Below are 18,095 nucleotides of genomic sequence, written 5' to 3'. Positions count from 1 at the left end.
CCCAGGCGGAAGCGTAAATGACTCCTGGACTCTTGACTTATCAGAATGTGATAGTAAGCGTCCTTGAGATCTAAGGAGCACATGCAGACGTCCTTCTCCAATAACGGGAGAATGGACTGAAGGGTGACCATTCGGAATTTGGATTTTTTTTACAAAGCGATTCAATGACCTGAGGTCCAAAATGGGCCTCAAGTCCCTTGTCTTTTTTGGCACCAAAAATAGTCTTGAGTAAGTTCCTGATCTGATCTGGTCGGCGGGGACAGGCTGGATGACTCCTTTTCTTACCAGCTTTGAAACCTCGACCGCTAATTGATCCCGCTGACTGGGTGGCACATCTGGGATTTTCCTGATAGGAAGAGGGGGGTTCTTGATGAAAGGGATGAGATAGCCTCCGGTTATGGTCCGGAGCACCCACTGATCCTTGGTGACAGATTCCCAAGCTTGCGGGTGTTCCGCAAATCGACCCCCGACTGGCTCCGGAGATGCGCAGTCGGGCCACGTCTCAGGGACGGTGAGCGTAGGATGGACCATGAAAGGAATCGCGGTCTCCAGAGTTACGGGGGCCTCTGCCGCCTCTGGGGCGGCGTCTTCCTGAATCCCCCCCCTGCCTCGAGAGGGGGGATCACTCGGTGGAGTAGGGAAAGACCTTTGAGATTTCCTGAACCACATTTTCCCTCCTCTCTGGGCCTTGGGGTAAGGTCTAGAGGGAGCGGAAAAACGGGCCCCCACGGCAGTCAAGGTCTTGCCCTCCTGCTCGCACCGAGTCAGTGTGTCCTTCACCTTGGGTCCAAACAAGGAGGACCCATCAAAGGGGGCGTCGGTGAAGGAAGACTTAAAGGCCTCCGCAAAGGGACACAAGCGTAACCAGGCGTGTCTTCTAAGAGCCACGCCTGTTCCCGCTGCTCTACGCGCCCCTTCAGCCGCATTATGATATGAGCCTCATGGACGAGTTGACTATCGAAGATAGGGTAGTCATCTGGGCGCCAACAGTTTGGGCTAATGCCTCAGGAAGATTACCCGTAAGAGACTCGCCTAACTCTTTGAGGAGGTCCCTTTGGAGCCTGGTAAAATGACAAAGATAATTCAGCGACCGCAGGGTAAAGGCTGCTGAAGAAAGGGTACGCTTCCCGTACCTATCCATGCTCCTGGAATCCTTATTAGGAGGGTGAATAGACGTTGAAGCCTCTCCCACGTCCTGCTGAGTGGCAGATGCCACCACCATCGCATCTACTGCAACTCCTTTAGTCAAAAATTCCTTTTGAGGAGGAACTTGTTAGGCCTGGCGGGCACCGGTTCCACAGTGTCAGGGTGTTCCCACACCCTTCGAGAAACCAAATCTAGTAATTCATTGAGGGGGGGGGGACACCCAGGAGGCGGAGGGCTGGGCCCCAAAAGCCTTGAGGAAGACTGACTCCTCTGCGGAAGGGGTTTTGGACTGCCAATCGCCTCTCTGTCTCAGGATCTCGAGGATATCTGAGAATGAGACGTCATCCGAGGACGATTTTGGGGACCCCTCCGCATCATCGAGGTCAGTATCTGATGTGATAGACTCATCCTGGGAGTCAATGTGCTTCCTCTTGCACAATTTTTTCCTTGGAGGTTCATCTGAAGAGGATTCAGAAGGACCTCCCGGGAGAAGGGAACACCCCAAGGGGGTATCCTCAGGCCCTGGGGCCCCGCTGTCGTGGGAATGAAGCACACCAGAAGCACCAGTTCCCAAGTCTAGGGATGGTGAGGTAGAGACTTGCTGAGCCGGCAAGGACATGGCCAGCGCACTCCTCATGGCCTCAAAAGCAGGACCTCCAGACTCTACGGAGGACACCGGCTGAGAGACCATGACGGTACCAGGAATCCCTGCGGCTGATGCTCCGAGGGGAAGACTAGGCACCGAAGCTACCAGTTCCAAAGTGTTCCCTTCGGCCCCGACCGAGGAAGTCCTGGTACCGAACCCCTGACGCCGAGGACAGGGTAGGAATGATGGTCGGAACAGAGAAGCTCCGAGGGAGTCTCAGTTCCGACTGGACAACTCTGCTCCGCTCTACCATCACCGACTCCAACGGCTCCGAGGAGGTTGGAGGAGGAATCGGATGCGAAGTGGGGACCGGCTCCGGAGCCGAGTGGGCTGGAGCAGAGACCATTTTTGCAAAAACCGGGGACTGGAAAAGCCTCTGGATAACTCTGTCCAAATCTGAGTCTGACAACCTGGAGGATTTAGAGGAAATAGATGGGGGCCGAGATGACTTCTCTCTTGGCTCCGACAGACCAGGGGACCGGCTCCGAAACTGCTCCAACACCTTCGGCACCGGATCTGGAACCGTATGAATAAGCATCGGCGCCGAAGGGGACTTCAGGGCCGGGGGGGGGGTCTGAGCTGCACACCTCCAATGGCTCCGAGACCAAAGGAGCCAAAGCAGATGATTCGCCTCTCGATCCCCCAACCTGCGGCTCCGACACCAATGGAGCCGAGGAAAGAGGTATCGAGGCAGACCCTTCCACCCGAGGCTCCGAAGCCAATGGAGCCGAGGAAGAAGAGGTCGACCTATGCTTCTTGGAAGTCGGTTCCGACAGACTGGTCGGAGCCGACGACCTTTTCTTTTTAAAAGCTGGAGAGGAAGGAGAAACCAAAGCTTCCTCAAAGGAGGGCTTAATAAGGCCCTTAAGGATCAATTTATTTTTTCGTTCTTGAAGGACCCTAGAGGAAAAAGCATGACAAACACTACATGGTTCCTGCAAATGTTTCGGTCCTAAACAATATACACAAACAGCATGGCTATCAGTAAGAGACATTTTGTAGTTGCACTTGGTACACTTTTTAAAACCAGACTTCTGCCCTTTCGACATCCTATCACACAACACAACGAAAAGCAAACCTTAAAGTAGGACACGAGCCCTTTGACTCAAAAAACAGGACTGGCCCGAGATACAGAACACAAAAAATGGGCAGAAGCCCTCTAACTTAAATGGGCTTAGCCCGATAATCAGAACGTACAGAGAGACAAAATCAACACACCGACACACAAATAAGGGCAAAGGCCCTCTAACTTAAACGGGCCTTGCCCGGTATGTAGAAAAAAAAATACCAATCACACCAAAACAGGTTACACACACACACGTAAAGCTGTTAAAACAACTGTTTGTTAAATTTGTGAAGAAAACCCTAGGTCAAAAGACCAAAAAGTAATGAAAAAACCACTTAGCTCCAGCCAAGTCGAGACCACGTCCAGCTTGAAAAGCGGAAAACGAGATCTGGGGAAGCAGGCGTAGTGCATTCTGGGATAAGGGGTAGCCCAGCCAATTAGAGACTTCGTTCTAGTATATAGTGGCAGAGTCGAAGCCGAACCCATCAGTTATGAATGTAGGCGAGATAGGATCCCATTACATCAATGGTTTCCCCAAAAGTAATAGCCTCCCTTGGAGAATCTGTGCCATTTGATTCTTCTTCTGGGGAAGCATATCCTAAGGGAGATGAAATTTGGGCACAGTATGCCAATGATTCATCACTGGATGAGTCGTCGTCATCAGATGAAACCTCAACTGAAATCCTCTTTTGTGGAGAAACAGGAGAAAATGAGGGAGAAGGGAGAAACAGACCAGTAGATTGTCTCTGGGCCATAAAGGCATTAAAGAGCTCTTGAGAAAAGGCTTGCCAGTCTGCAGGCTGTTCTTGGGTAACAGGAGAAGCATGCTTAGTTTTCTGCTTCTTCTTTTGTGGAAGATCCACTTGGTAGAAAGATAAGACACCCGACGTTGGCCTGCACTCCATAATATTGCTTGGGACATCTTTGTGAATAATGATTTGAGGAATGCCATGCGGGCCTTCAGTAACAATGAGCCTGGGCTCCCCCCTTATGTCTGTAGCGGTTGTATGCATATCCCCAGAGGACATGCTAGTATGATACTCCAAAGCCTCCACACCAGTACCCATGTAAGAATTGCCTACTGACTCCAAAACGGTCTCTGGGCCAACATCACCCTCTAGAGAAGTGTCTGGAATTGGAGGAGCAGTGGGTAAGTCAGGCCTAGATTTTTTTTGCCTTCTTAATAACTGGCTTACCTGAACGGCCCGACATACCTTCTATATCGTGTGGTAAGCACTTAAGATGCTGGTTCTCCAAGTACTGACTGAGGGAAACTAGATGACTGTGCAGGGTCTTGGGGACAAATATTTTACAGATTGAACAGGAGGTATGGTCATGATTAGGGCCTAGGCAAAATACAATGGTTGTGGGAATCTTTATGTGGAATTTGCCTTCCACACCAACATTTGCGCTTCCTAGCAGACATGTAACCTTAACCACAACATTAGTACACAAAACAATAAGAAAAATCCCAATGGGGCACTTAATCTGGATCGGAATCCACAACTTTGATGAGCAAACAACCAGAGAAGACGTTCTAACAGGTGGCGGAAAAGTTCTAAGGATTGGTGCATACTGCCATCTGCTTTATACCAGATGTCACTTTATGACCAAAGTAGGACTGGATCTATGTGCAATGTCACATGTACTCTTCAGTAGCTTTAGACTTTTGTATACTGGCCAGACGTATGAATCAGCAGTCAGAGAACTCCCCCCCCATGTTATGAATAATGCAACATATGAATAGGACACAAACTGACAGACGAGCATTACAATGCAGTACCATTAACTAATGTTCCACCAAAGAAATGTATCAAAATTTCTTTTACATTGGGGGAAAAAACATAGCCCTCTAAAATAATAATATGTCTTAATTAAAGCATGGTCAAGGGTGATTCATATTTTTACTTAAAAGGGAGGACTTTGGTGTGGTCATAAGAGTTGTGCCTTTTTGATCAAAATGCACACACGCACACACACAACTAACCAGCCTTACCTTACCACTGGCATGGTATACTATCAAATCATCATTAAAAATTCTCACTTTCTGAAATTATTTTTTTTTTTTGTTATCATCACTACTGATAAGCTTCCACTGTTATCAGCAGTCAGAAAATAAATGCAACAGAATCTGTCCTCTCCACAGCCAAAATACAGGCTACTGACAGAAATTGCGACATAATAAACACTTGTGATGAAAGTCAGTTGTCATTTTCTACATTATTTACTGCACTTCTTACCACTATCACTGGTTGCCATAACTCACTTAACTGCCAAAGTCTTGAATCCCTCAAGACTTCTGTCATCACTTTTCTAACTTGAAGACAACCTTCTTGATGGTAAACTTCAATGCTAAACTATTATGCTTTTATATTTTACACAGATTAGGGATAAAGGACAGATATTAGAAATCACAACAAACATGCACACTTGAAACAGACTAACTAGAATGAAAGTTATTTCTGAAAAAAATAAAATAAAAATTTTCAAGAGGGTTCTCGTACCAGTTGCTGTTGTCAACAGCATCACCAAATCCTGGAGTATCGACAATTGTCAGAGTCAACTGAACTCCTCCTTCTTTTATGAGTACCTTAGACTGCTCCACCTGTAAAGAAAATGAAAATAATTACCCATACATGAAGGACAGTACAGCTGTACAGGCAACTTATTAAAACAGTAGGTGTTACAGCGTGGTTTCTGCCACCCTAGAATTTCAGTCTTTATTGTGTGAACCTCAATGGGCACCAGTCTGGGACCTAGTGCATCCTGGCTTTCTGGAGTGAACTGAAGAAATAGTGAAGGACAAAGAAGAGCACAAGTAAAAGTGGACTGAAGGGAAGGAGAATTAGTTAACTAGGACCAGGGTGGGTACACAACAACGGGGAAGGCAACTGGGAGAGAAACAGGACTGCAACAGTGACCACACTCAAACATCTACTACTGTGGTACATCAAATACTCAACTATATTATGTTCATGTAAATCGTTGTTGCAGATAATAAAAGGAAGACTCCCAAAGCTGCCTGCCATTTTATTGCAGAGATGAAGAGACCACACCCCTCAAGATGGCAAAGGTATACTTCTCTCGATGTTAAAATGGTAATGCCACTGGCTCGACAGGTAGTGCACACACCTTCAGTGATGGAAGAGAAGAAGGTTGTGGTTATTTTCCCACACCAGGTACTTGGATTAATCCCTCCCAATACTGACACTTCCATGCAGCATAAGGGGGGGTGCTGTATTCCAGAGTGTACCATCCTTCAGTTTAGATGTTATCTACCGGAGCTTGTGGTAGCTCAGGTGGATGTAAAAGGCCCACAGTGCTTATTGAAAAATGTGTAGGGAAATTCCTAGATGCCCTTGTCAAATGTCCCATAGCCAGTAAGAATACTACCTCAGGTCTCTTATGAAAACAGGACACTGGCCTAGTGGGACTAAGCTAGTTGTCAATGAATTAATAAACAAAGTTTAAAAACACATTCAGCCTGTAGTACTTTGATGTGGTTTGAAGAGAGGATTATGCAGCCACTTACAGGAAATTCTCAGCACTAATCCCTTTCAGAAAAGCAGCAGCAGTGATTGTTCAGCCTTTAGCAGAGTAAGGCCTGACCATAATGACTTCTTATTGGCTTTGAAGAAAAAAATTAATGCACTGTGCTACTCGCCTCCAGATAGTCTGCTGAGACACAGCTAGTTGTAGGTAGCTCTCAGCAAATGAGACAAATAGTAGTTCTGTTTTCCTGATAGGCATAGCTCTGCAAAGACCGTACTTCAACAGTCTGTGAAGGAGCCAATGACTGCATGACTCTTTCCTAAATTTTCTGATGTGCAAGGAAGAAATCTCCTGGACTCTTTGGTGATCTTTATGTCCAGGTAGGTATCCTGGAGATTTAAACAGCATATTCAGTCTCCTTCAGACACACAAGGAAGGATGGGCTGCATTATGACCATGCAAAATGACTTCTTTGATATGAACTGATTTGGACCTATCAGATAAAGCAATGACCTGAAGTCACTGAGTTCCCCTTGGAACTAAAAAGCATCTTCAGTATTATCCAGGTCCCTTCTGGTTTAGTGGGACTTTCTGCTGCATTGCTTTGCTGGGGTAGGTAGGGTGGGATGTGATGCGACAGTGTTGAAAGGGAGTGATGTGGGAAAAAAAGTCATATAGCCTTTGGATATGACTATCCTGAATCACGCATCCCCCCGTGTTGGTCGCCTACACAGATAAGTGGAGGAATACATGACCCCAAATGCCTCCAGTGTGGGACACTTGGGTAAGGCCTTAAGAATTACACATCAGCCCCTTGAAACGGAACCTTGGTATCCCTGACTACACTGCCAAGTGTTACTACCTTTGTGCTGATGACCATTCTTGAAGTTGCCTAAAGTCGTCAACACCTCCTACAACCTTGGATACTACTTTGCTGTTGGTTGTGCTGACTGATCCAGGCTCCACTGTGTTCTACACAATAACAGCAAAGGAGTGTCATACTTGAACCCATAGATAAAATTTTTACTCTTAATTATATTGCAGTTCTGCCTTCACAGATGGTCAAAACAGCAAGACCTTCACAGGTATTCAGAAAGGTCAACTATGTATCTTTTGCAAAATGTATCGAATACAATCAGGTATAGTGGTGCAATGCTAATCTACCACCTGTTGCTCTAATCATGACATCTGCAACACTGCAAGCCAAACACATGGTGAGGCTGGATATCAAATATGAAGTTGAAATAAGAGACTGCAAGCTCAATTACAAATCTTGGTCCGGCTCCTTTCCATGGGCTGTTAATTTTACTGGCCATCTCTTTCCAGAAACAAAAGCACCTGAGAAAGGTAATTTATAGCCTTAATGCAAAAAGCGTGAGACATGTAAACCTGCTTCTCTAGTCTGTCTAATGCACACAAGTTGCACTGGGTGCATGAACAGTAGGGCTCTGAAGTGCTGGAGCCTTCAAGGGCAGCTGTTGCAACAATGGAAAATCTATGATAAGCAGGGAAAATTCTTGGGAGGATCGTGTCAGACCCCTTTCAGAAAAGGTGTTAAAAACACCTGGATTTTCTTATGTTGACCACCACCTGCACCAGTGTGCTGATGGAGGGGCCAAACAAGAGGTAAGCTAGAGAGACTGGAAAGCCTCTTGCAGGATACACTGTGGTGGGATAGCAAGGTCAGTGGGCCATCTCATCCACCCTTTTTTCCTTATCTCCAAAACTTCCCTAAAAACTTAGGGTCATGAAGGCTGTAAGTGGATATTATTACATTATATTCGTCCAAATATGATCTGGGAGAATCTTCAAGGGAGTTGACATGATTCCTCTTTCACTCAAGTCTTTTACTCACCCTTAAAAGGGAAAGAATCCAAGAAACAAGACTGGCCTTGTCTGAAAGTTATTGGGGGGAGTATCCTCTAAGGCGGAAGGGGGGCTCTAATCCTCCTGTCCTGGCTGGAAGTGTGGTAAAAGTTTAGGTATCAGTCACATGAAAGTATCTACTTGAAGCTTAAGTGCTAACAGGTGCAGAGGGAAGCATTTGAAGACAAGTCTGCATCACTGACATGAAGGTTAGTGTTAGTCAAACCCCTGCACCAATGGAAGGTGCCCCCAAGTTGCTGGTGCCAAAACCAACCAGTCCAAAAAAAGAGACTGAAAAAGCTAGCCATAAAACTCACCCCTGGTGCCTGACATTGACCAAAGGTGAGCTCACAATTAACCCTGACATCAAAGTCAGGGGCATCAATGTCAAAGGCTGAAATTAATACTTCCGGACAGGACTAGGCTTGATACCAGGTATGACAATGCTGACAGTACAGCCAATGTAAGTGGCACCACCACCAAAGTCTATGATTCCGTTATGACTATGTCAACATCAAGAATTTAAAAGACACCAATGTCAATGCCTACAGGTTCAGTATCAGCCTCACAGAATGTAGAATTGTAAGGCCCAATGTACAGAGCTGGGACAGAGATGAAGAAAATGCTAACAAGACAGAGGGTTCTCTGTCACAATATTAGTGGATGGAGATTCATGAAACATTAACTGATGGATCTTTTGAAATGGCAAGCATAAACTTCTTATACTCTAGCTCAGTAGACATACTGCATACTGACCTGAAAGGCCTCATAGAAAGGCTCAGGAAGGCAAAAGAAATCTGTTTTCACATCAGAGAATGATTAAGCACTCTCAGAAGGTTCTAGGAAAGATAACAGGAAAAAGTACAGTTTTGTACCTACCATAAATGTAGATGTCCGATAGGAATGCATCTGCAGTCCTTACAAATGGGTTGTCCTGTCGTCAGGCAGCCCTTCGGTCGGCCGGATTCCAAAGTCTGGGTCTGGCTTCGGCTGGTGTCGCACTTCACCCGACGTCATAGCTGCAGATATTCGGGTATAAAGGCATCAGCCGACGCCATTTTCCTCAGTGTTTCTTGCCCCAGATGCCAGGTGCCCCCTAGGAAGGCTAAATTTGGATAAATGCCAATGATTCCAAATAGTAGAGAGCAACCACAAAAAATAAGCATGTATGTACATATATACAAACAAATACACTATAATAGATCCCCCCCCCCAGCTAGCTAAGAGATGGCCAAATACCCTAGGAGTACCACAGTGGGGAAGGTGGGTGGGTAATCCTGACTGCAGATGCATTCCTATCGGACATCTACATTTATGGTAGGTACAAAACTGTACTATGTCCTTCAAGGATGCATCTGCAGTCCTTACAAATGGGTAGAATACCATAGCTAAACTAGGGGAGGAGGAAAAAAGAGGTTATGGTGTAGTTAGGATCCCTTGCAACACAGCAGTGGCAAAACCTGCTCGGGATCTGGAGTATAAAGGTAAATTATAATGCTTGGCAAATGTATGCACGGAGGTCCAAGTAGCAGCCTCTATAATGTCCTTGGTGGCCACTCCTCGTAAGAAAGCTGTGGTAGTGGCTGTAGCCCTTGTAGAGTGAGGCCTGATGTTATCTGGAGTTTTCTTTCCATGGTAGGAGTAACAAAATCTAATGCAATTTCCTATCCACTTGGAGATTGATTGTTTTGAAATTGCTTTTCCTTCCTTTCCTGTTGCATATGCTACCAGAAGCTGGTCAGTTTTCCTATTGCTCTTGGTTCTGTCCAGGTAGTAGCGTAACTGTCTATGCACATCCAAGGTATGTAGCAGTCTTTCGCCCCTGTTCTGTGGGTTTGGGAAGAAGGTAGGTAGGTGGATAGCCTGATTTAAAGATACTCTGGATACCACCTTAGGCATGAATGTAGGATTAGTTCTCATGGACACTCTATCTTGATGGAAGATCAGGAAGGGTTGTACTGCCATTAATGCCTGTAGTTCAGATACCCTTCTTGCTGAAGTGATTGCCAGCAGGAAAGCAGTCTTCCATGATAAGAATTGTAATTCTGCTGTTGCTGCTGGTTCGAAGGGGGGTAGTGTCAATTTCTCTAGCACAAAGTTAAAGTCCCATGTTGGCAATGGCGGTTTCCTTGGAGGTTTTACATTTTTAATTCCTCTTAGAAACTGCCTTAGCAGACGGTGTGAGAATACTGGAGGATCCAAGGTGTATTCTGCTGAGATAGCTGATGCATGTATCTTGATGGAAGAATAGGACAGGCCTGTGTGGAAGAGCTCTGCCAAGTATTCCAAGATGCTGGCTATGTTTACCAGTGACACATCTTCTCCCCTTGCAGTACTCCAAATGAGAAATCTTTTCCATTTTGCTGCATAATTTTTTCTTGTTGAGGGTCTGCGAGCCTCAAGCATAATGTCTTTAACCCTTTGGGATAAATTTGGGTTAATTGATCTTATGTGATGTTCCAGGCAGTCAGCTGCAGAGTTTTCAGGTTTGGATGCAGGATGTTGTAGTTGTTCTGTGTTAACAGTAATGGAACCAGGGGTAGGGTCCATATTAGTTCCCGAGATAGGCTCCTTAGTAATGGGTACCAATGTTGCCTTGGCCAGTCTGGAGCTATCAGAATGATCCTTGGCCGGTCCTCTTTGATCTTCAATAGCACCTTGTGCATCAAAGGAAGTGGTGGGAATGCATATGCTGACAGGTTTTCCCAACTGAAAGATAGGAAGTCCACCTTCCATGCAAGTGGGTGGTACATCCTCGTGCAGAATTTCTTTAGCTGGTGATTGTGTGGAGATGCAAATAAGTCTATTTCTGGGAGTCCCCATTTCCTTGTGATGGCCTTGAGGATGTCCGGATGCAGCATCCATTCGTGGGCATCCGTGGTAGTTCTGCTTAATATATCTGCTAGAATGTTTTCTTTTCCTGGTACGAAAATAGCTCGTAAGTGAATGTTGTAGCTCAGAGCCACATTCCATAGGTCCAGTGCCATCCGGCATAGAGGGTATGAGTGTGTGCCTCCCTGTTTGTTGATGTACCACATCACTGTGGTTTTGTCTGTCCTTATCATCAGATGACCTTCTAGGAGAAATGGTCTGAATGACTGGATTGCCAATTTTACTGCCAGCATTTCCTTTAGATTTATGTGCAGGTGTAGCTGGTCTTGTGTCCATAAGCCTTGTATGCACTTGTCCAGCATGTGGGCCCCCCAACCGAGGTCTGAGGCGTCCGTCGTGATGGTTTGGCTTGGTTGAATGCTGTAGAAGGGCAATCCTGTGTTTGACTGGCAGGCCTGAGCCCACCATAGGAACTCTTGCTTCAGGCAGGGGATTATAGGAATTTTGGTTTCTAGGCTGTGTTTGTGTTGAGACCATACATTTTTTAGGTACCACTGTAGCTTTCTCATATGCAGTCTGGCATGAGGAACCAGTATTATGCAGGATGCCATGAAGCCCAGGGCTTGCAGTACTTTTCTTGCTGTCAGATGGTTCTGCTTTGTTAATGCCAAGAAGTAGAGAGGTAATTGTTTTTGCTTTTCTACAGTTAGGAATGCCATTTGTTTTGATGTGTCCAGCTCTGCGCCCAAAAAGGTTATTCTTTGGGATGGTATCAGCATTGACTTTTTTATATTGACTGTATATCCCAGGGCTTGTAGCAGGTAAATGACTCTTTGTAAGTCTTCTGTTAGTTTGTTCATGTCCGCTTGTATCAGGCAGTCGTCCAGGTAGGGGTAAATTTGTATTCCCTGAAGCCTGCAATGAGCAATTACTGATGCCAGGCATTTCGTGAACACTCTGGGCGCAGTAGATAAGCCAAAGGGCAATGCTGAGAATTGATAATGCTCTGATCCTGCAAGAAATCTGAGGTATCTTCTGCAATTTTGTCGTATGGGAACGTGCAGGTATGCCTCCTTGAGATCTAGAGTTACCAGCCAAGACTCCTTGCCCAGCATGGGAAGAAGCTGCTGTAGAGTCAGCATTTTGAATTTTGGGACAATGAGAAATGTGTTTAAAACGGACAGGTCGAGAATAGGCCTCCAGTTGTTCTCTTTTCTTGGTACCAGGAAAAGTCTGGAGTAAAATCCCTTTCCTTGTTCCATAGATGGTACCTTTTCCACAGCTCTCATCCTTAACAATTGAGATATTTGTTTTAGAGCTTCTACCTTTTGATTTGGTGGTAGGTTTGGCATTCCTCTCTTTCCTGGTAGAGTATGGAAATGAAACCTGTAACCTTGGTTTATAGTTTGCAAGATCCACTTGTCCCTTGTGATGTAATGCCAGTTTCTTGAAAATAAAGCTAGCTTTCCGCCTAAGGGTGCTTCTATTTGTTCCCTGGTAGGTGGTGCCAGAGTCAAGTCACTGTGATTGTCCTGATGCAGTGGTGGTGGCTGCGCCTGTGCCTCGCTGGTTGTTACCCTGCCACTGGCGTCCCCTGTAGGTACCTCTGGATTGGTTTCTGCCTCTTGGTCGTCTATCTCTGCCTCTCTGGGCTTTAGAGGAGTCTGGAAAGGACTAGTTTTTGGAGGGCCAGTTCCTGCTAAACCTTGGAGGTTGGACCTGTAAGAAATCTTTCACTGTTTGTACAGATTTTGCTTTCTCCTCCATCTTCTTCAGTACCTGTTGTGCAGGTGGACCAAATAAATTAGCCTTGTCCATAGGAGCATCTAATAGCTTTGCTTTGACATGGTCCGGTAAAGTCTGCTCTTTCAACCATGCATGCCTTCTGATAACTGTGCCAGTCATGGCTGATCTAAAGGAAGCCTCCAGTGCATCATAGCCACATTTTAAAGAATGGTTACTAACTTGCTGAATGTTATGTACCATTTCCTGAACATACTTCTTATCAAAAGTTTCATCAGAGGACAGTTTTTTAGTTAACTGGTCTAGCATAAATTCTTGATATTGTATCATATGAAATTGACAGTTCAAGGCTCTAGCTGACAGAGTAGCAGAAGTGTAAACTTTTTTACCCCAGCTCTCTAAGGACCTGGATTCCCTTACAGAGGGGAGGGTTTTTTTTGCAGAGGTAGATGCTACAGCCTTAGGACCCTGGGAGATAGTCTCGGGATCTGCTAAAGGAGCCTTGTATAAATGGTGATGTGTGTCCGGGACCCTGTAGAACCTATCGGGCTTAACAGGGGCTGGAGGTAAAGAGTCAGGAGCAGTGCAAGCATCATTAAATGCATCATCTACAACAGAGAGAACTGGAGGTATAGCTAAAGGCCTATGTTGAGGTAAATGTAAAAAGGTTCTAAGCCTTTTTCCTGGAGTCTGAAAAATCTTGGCCCTGCCACTGAAATTGTTCCCTCATGGCATGTAAGGTTTCCCCAAAGGAAAATTCCTCAGGTGGAGAGGCAGAAGGGATGGACTCTTCAGCATCAGAGTCTTCGTAAGGGGAATAAGGAGTCTCCGGAGGGTCTGTATTTTCTGGATCATCAGAGGAATCATCTGTGGACACTGGCTCGGGGGGCTCTGCTCTAGGCCTCTTCTCTGGAGGTGGATGAGAGGCCCTGTCTGGATGAGGTTGGGATCCCCGGATTAAAGAAATAAGATCCTCTGCCAAAGAAAGCATTTGAGAGCTGGAAGCGGGCCTGTGAGAGGGGGTCTTAACAGGCACAGTCTTTGTAGCTTTAGCTGCTTTAGCCCTAGCAAAGGCCTTAATGGACATGGCTGCGGGAGGCCTAGCAGCTCCACGTGCAGGAGTTGAAGTATCCAGGGGAATAGTGTCAGATAAATCCTGAGAAATCACAACAGCAGGTTGGATTTCAGAAACCGACTCCACGAGGTTAGAAGAAACCTCGGTAGAAGGTCCGTTTTCGGCTGCAGGAAGAACCGCTTGCTCGGTTTCAGCCGAAACCAAGACACTCGCGGTTGGCTTAACCGTGGTTTCGGCCGAAACCGCGGACCGCGAGTGTCGGTCCTTCTCTTTGCGTTTTTCCGAGATTTGCGAGGTCGGAGGATCCGACGGCATAATATAAGCGAAATCAGAGCCGAAAAACTGCTCAGCAAATTCCGACCGACGTCTAAGCGTCCGTCGGTTAAAAGAAGCACAGGCTAGACAAGCTGCTACGTCGTGGTCTGGGCCTAAGCAAGGTAAGCAGTAAGAGTGGAAATCTTTATGAGGTATTTGTTTCCCACAAGTTAAACAGCTATTCACTTTTTCTGACATCGGCTGAGGCAAGAAAGAGTCCCCAACGGGGTACTTAGCTTTTTAGTAGTCTTCGGAGTAGTATTCGGTAGTAGTAATCTCTGGTTCTGACCGACCGGCACTTGCGAACAGCTTCTGCTTCGGGCGCCATGCGGCAAGAAAGACTGGGGAAAATGGCGTCGGCTGATGCCTTTATACCCGAATATCTGCAGCTATGACGTCGGGTGAAGTGCGACACCAGCCGAGGCCAGACCCAGACTTTGGAATCCGGCCGACCGAAGGGCTGCCTGACGACAGGACAACCCATTTGTAAGGACTGCAGATGCATCCTTGAAGGACATCTGTCAGAAACAAATCCTACCAGAAGCCGAGAAACACTTGACGTGGGAGAAATTGACGTACTAAGATCAGCTCTAAACTTTTTTCAGAACATGAACCGGAGAGGAATCCCTGGCAAGTTCTGTATCAGGATATTTTGATGTGTATTACCTTCAACTTTTCATGTTTATGCTTTGCAGTAAAGGGACTCAGCCCTATGAACAGCAGGGATTAACTTCTCGGCAATACTCAAGATGGGGACCTTGATTTGTAAGATGCATTTTTTTTCAAGCAATTCCAGTATTTCCTAATGGAAAGCTTAAAAGCCTGGCAAATTTCAGTCTTCTTTAAAACACACCCAGGCGTGATGCACAAAAAACCCATGTTTTTTTTTTTTTAGAGGTAGAGGAATCTTTTTTTCTGCGACATTTTTTTTGACTCTCTACTGTCCTTAACATGCAACAAGCAACAAAAGAATAACTGCCACAAACAAGGAAAAAAAATGTCACTGCACGTCTCAGCAACCAGTGCAACACAAATTGCTACAAACAAAATAATACTGACAACGTTAAAGCTGAAAAATATAAACAGGTTCATAGGTTACAGAAGTTACTATGCAATCAGTCCTGAAGACCATTAATGAGCCTAACCCAAATTCTCAACTGCTCCAAGTACTGTCTAGGTGACTTGCTCAAGGTCACACAATAGGCAAATGAAGGCTGATAGAATCAAACCCTGGCACCATAGGAAGTAGCTGGTTAACAGCTCATAGCTTTAATAGTCTTCACCAGCTGCCAGCAGGTTAAGAGAAAATATCAGCACAATGCTGAAAGGAAAGAGAAAGGGTGAGGCAAAATATCTCAGAGATGAGGGAGGGAAAGTCAGTTACACAATGGACAAATCAGAAGAAAAGTGGAACACAATGACCTTTTAACTGCAAATTTCAAACTCAGAAAAGAAAAGCGCCAAGAAAATGCAACTTTATTTCACATACCAACTATTATCCTACTCAAATAGCTTGGGAACCTTGCATCAGGCAATCATTACAGCATTTTGCAGACAGAGATTTGGAGAGGGTCTTTCTTTATGCAGAATGACTGGCAAGGGTGGTGGTGGCCAGTAGCTTCGAAAGTTTTATATATCTGATTAAATCCTGCCAGCCTTAGTCTTACTGGTTGCTAAAGAAGAACTTTCCATCTCAGATTGAATGCTACAGATTAGATAATGGAACTCATGGTGCAATCAGTTATGTTACACACATACAACACTTGAAAAAAATCAGCCCATTAAGTGCCTCAGTACATACAGGAGGAGATATGCACTTCACATGCACAACATACTCCTCACTCCGACTACCAATGTCAAAGCTACAGACCCACAGAAAAGGTTATTGTGGAGAGATTACCAAGCTTGGGTGTATCTGGTTCCAAATGAACTACCTTTGACCACAGGATGCCAGAATCTGTTCAATTCACTTCAGCCCAGCTGTTATTTAACCTCGGAAACAAGTAATCTGTTTCGCTATTTCATCTAAAGCCAGAAAACCTTATGATACTAGTGCAAGCCTGCTAAAAGGGAGCGTGAACACCACAGATTAGCCCACTGCAATCTTGGGAATTAAGACTGAGAACCAGTAAAGAAATAAGGCAACAAAATTAAGCAGTGTGTAATTGCAAGTATGTAGGTAGGCATTATGTGGATCTTTTGTGACCCTGTTGACCAAAACCCATTTTCGTTGTCGCCAATTAAATAAAACATACCTCTAGCAATGAAATACTTGGAAAAAGGAAGAAAAACACAGTGAATTATTACTCGTTTTCTTCCTAAGCTGCCAGACACGTGGCCAAGACTTGTGCAACAGCAAACTGCTTAACAAAGCAAGCTACACCCATTATTACAAAAAACTCTGTTCACTGTGCAATGCTGAATGAAGTAAAGCACTGCAGCACTGGCAACATAAAACATTACTTGCGACACCCATGGTATCTCAAGTATGGTCTGAAATGACAAACGTTACACAGCTTGTTCGCACATACCACAGTTGCACTGAATCACTTTCTTTATGTACCAAGTACAACAGAGGTAAAACAGTCTGAAGGGAAACTAATCCTAGATAAATGAGGCAGAAGGTTTTCTGACAGTCTAGCCAGTTGTTCTCCAATAACAGTTGTATACTATCACCTGTGACAAAAGAAAATCTCAACTATTAAATTCCTGGTTTACGTCAGCATATTATGAGCTTTCTCATATTGTAATTTGCATGAAGCACGTATCACTTGCACTTAGCATCTGCTTACCCTTGCTGAACTTTACTGAAAATCTGTTTAGCAGCATCCTGCTGCCATACAGTTATGACAGAGGGAAAAGCTAATGCTACAATGTTAAAATAAATTTGGAAATCTACAGCCCCCTCTTCCTAGCACCTCTCTGTAATGATGCTGCCTACTCCATTCTGTTCCTCATTACAGCTTACTGCCTAACGAGAGAACAGGCTCAATAAGCCACCAGACTCTCACACATTCCAAAATTAATACATAGCTGTGACAGCCTGTTAACAGCCCAAATGACACAAACTCAGAAATCGTGTTTAAATAAACTTACTATGGACTTATTTTAAGTTCTACCTTCTCTTGCACAGTTCATTTTATAAAATGTGCAGGAAGCAGACACCAGGGACACAGCCAGGACTTCAGAGCTGTAGTATCAGCCCCTCATTACTGTGCCCCCCCCCCCAACCATAGACAACAAATGTCATATTGTGTGCTGCACATATTCTAAATGCAAACTATACAATGCAAATTTACAGCTTTTTGTCAACAAGCCATGCTTCTGAAATACTTCATACCTAGTCATGTCAAAGCCAGCTTTCAGTTTTACATATTCTCACTGATATGGCACTTTCCAGGTGGGGAAGAATGACCAACTGTCTATATGAACATATCTACACATTGCTCAAACCATTTGCTATCAGCAATGTCTTGGCACTCAATAGCCATTCTTCCACATTTGCAAACACATTCTTACATTAGAAGCACAGGGCACTAATATTACAACATTGGCAAGCCATTATGCAAGTTTTCCATAACTTGTATAAACATTTACATTACCATCATAAAAAGGAAAAGGGAGTGTGCAGCATTTCTCTCTAACACATGCAGCAGAGATAAACGTGTCCCCTCCTTATTTTAACAGCAATTTCTAGTGGGCAGATTTACTACTCTAAAGAGTGAGTGCAGGGGTGTCAACAAGAAATAATGGGTGGAAATGTAAAATTGCATTACAAAAAGCAGCAGAGGATATAATTTTGCGGTCCTTGCAGCATCAACTTTCTAACTATTGTGTCAGGAATTGGTTAACACAGCTAGACCAAAGACTAGAATACAAAGATAGTGACTAACCCTGACAAGCTACCTCTGTCA

General features: G+C 44.9%; 1 protein-coding gene across 1 annotated transcript in view; it reads right to left on the bottom strand.

The window, feature by feature from the left end:
* SEPTIN7 (septin 7) overlaps positions 1 to 18,095 on the bottom strand; it is a gene marked incomplete in the record, with an annotated part of 1,430,755 nt that overhangs the window by 660,492 nt on the left and 752,168 nt on the right. The window contains 1 exon segment of the mRNA XM_044081947.1: positions 5,363 to 5,463. Within this exon segment, the coding sequence (XP_043937882.1) occupies positions 5,363 to 5,463 (101 nt within the window).

Source organism: Protopterus annectens, chromosome 8.part1, assembly GCF_019279795.1.
Source record: "Protopterus annectens isolate FY-2018-M chromosome 8.part1, PAN1.0, whole genome shotgun sequence".
NCBI lineage: Eukaryota > Metazoa > Chordata > Ceratodontiformes > Protopteridae > Protopterus > Protopterus annectens.
This window is presented reverse-complemented; position numbering and strand designations above follow the sequence as displayed.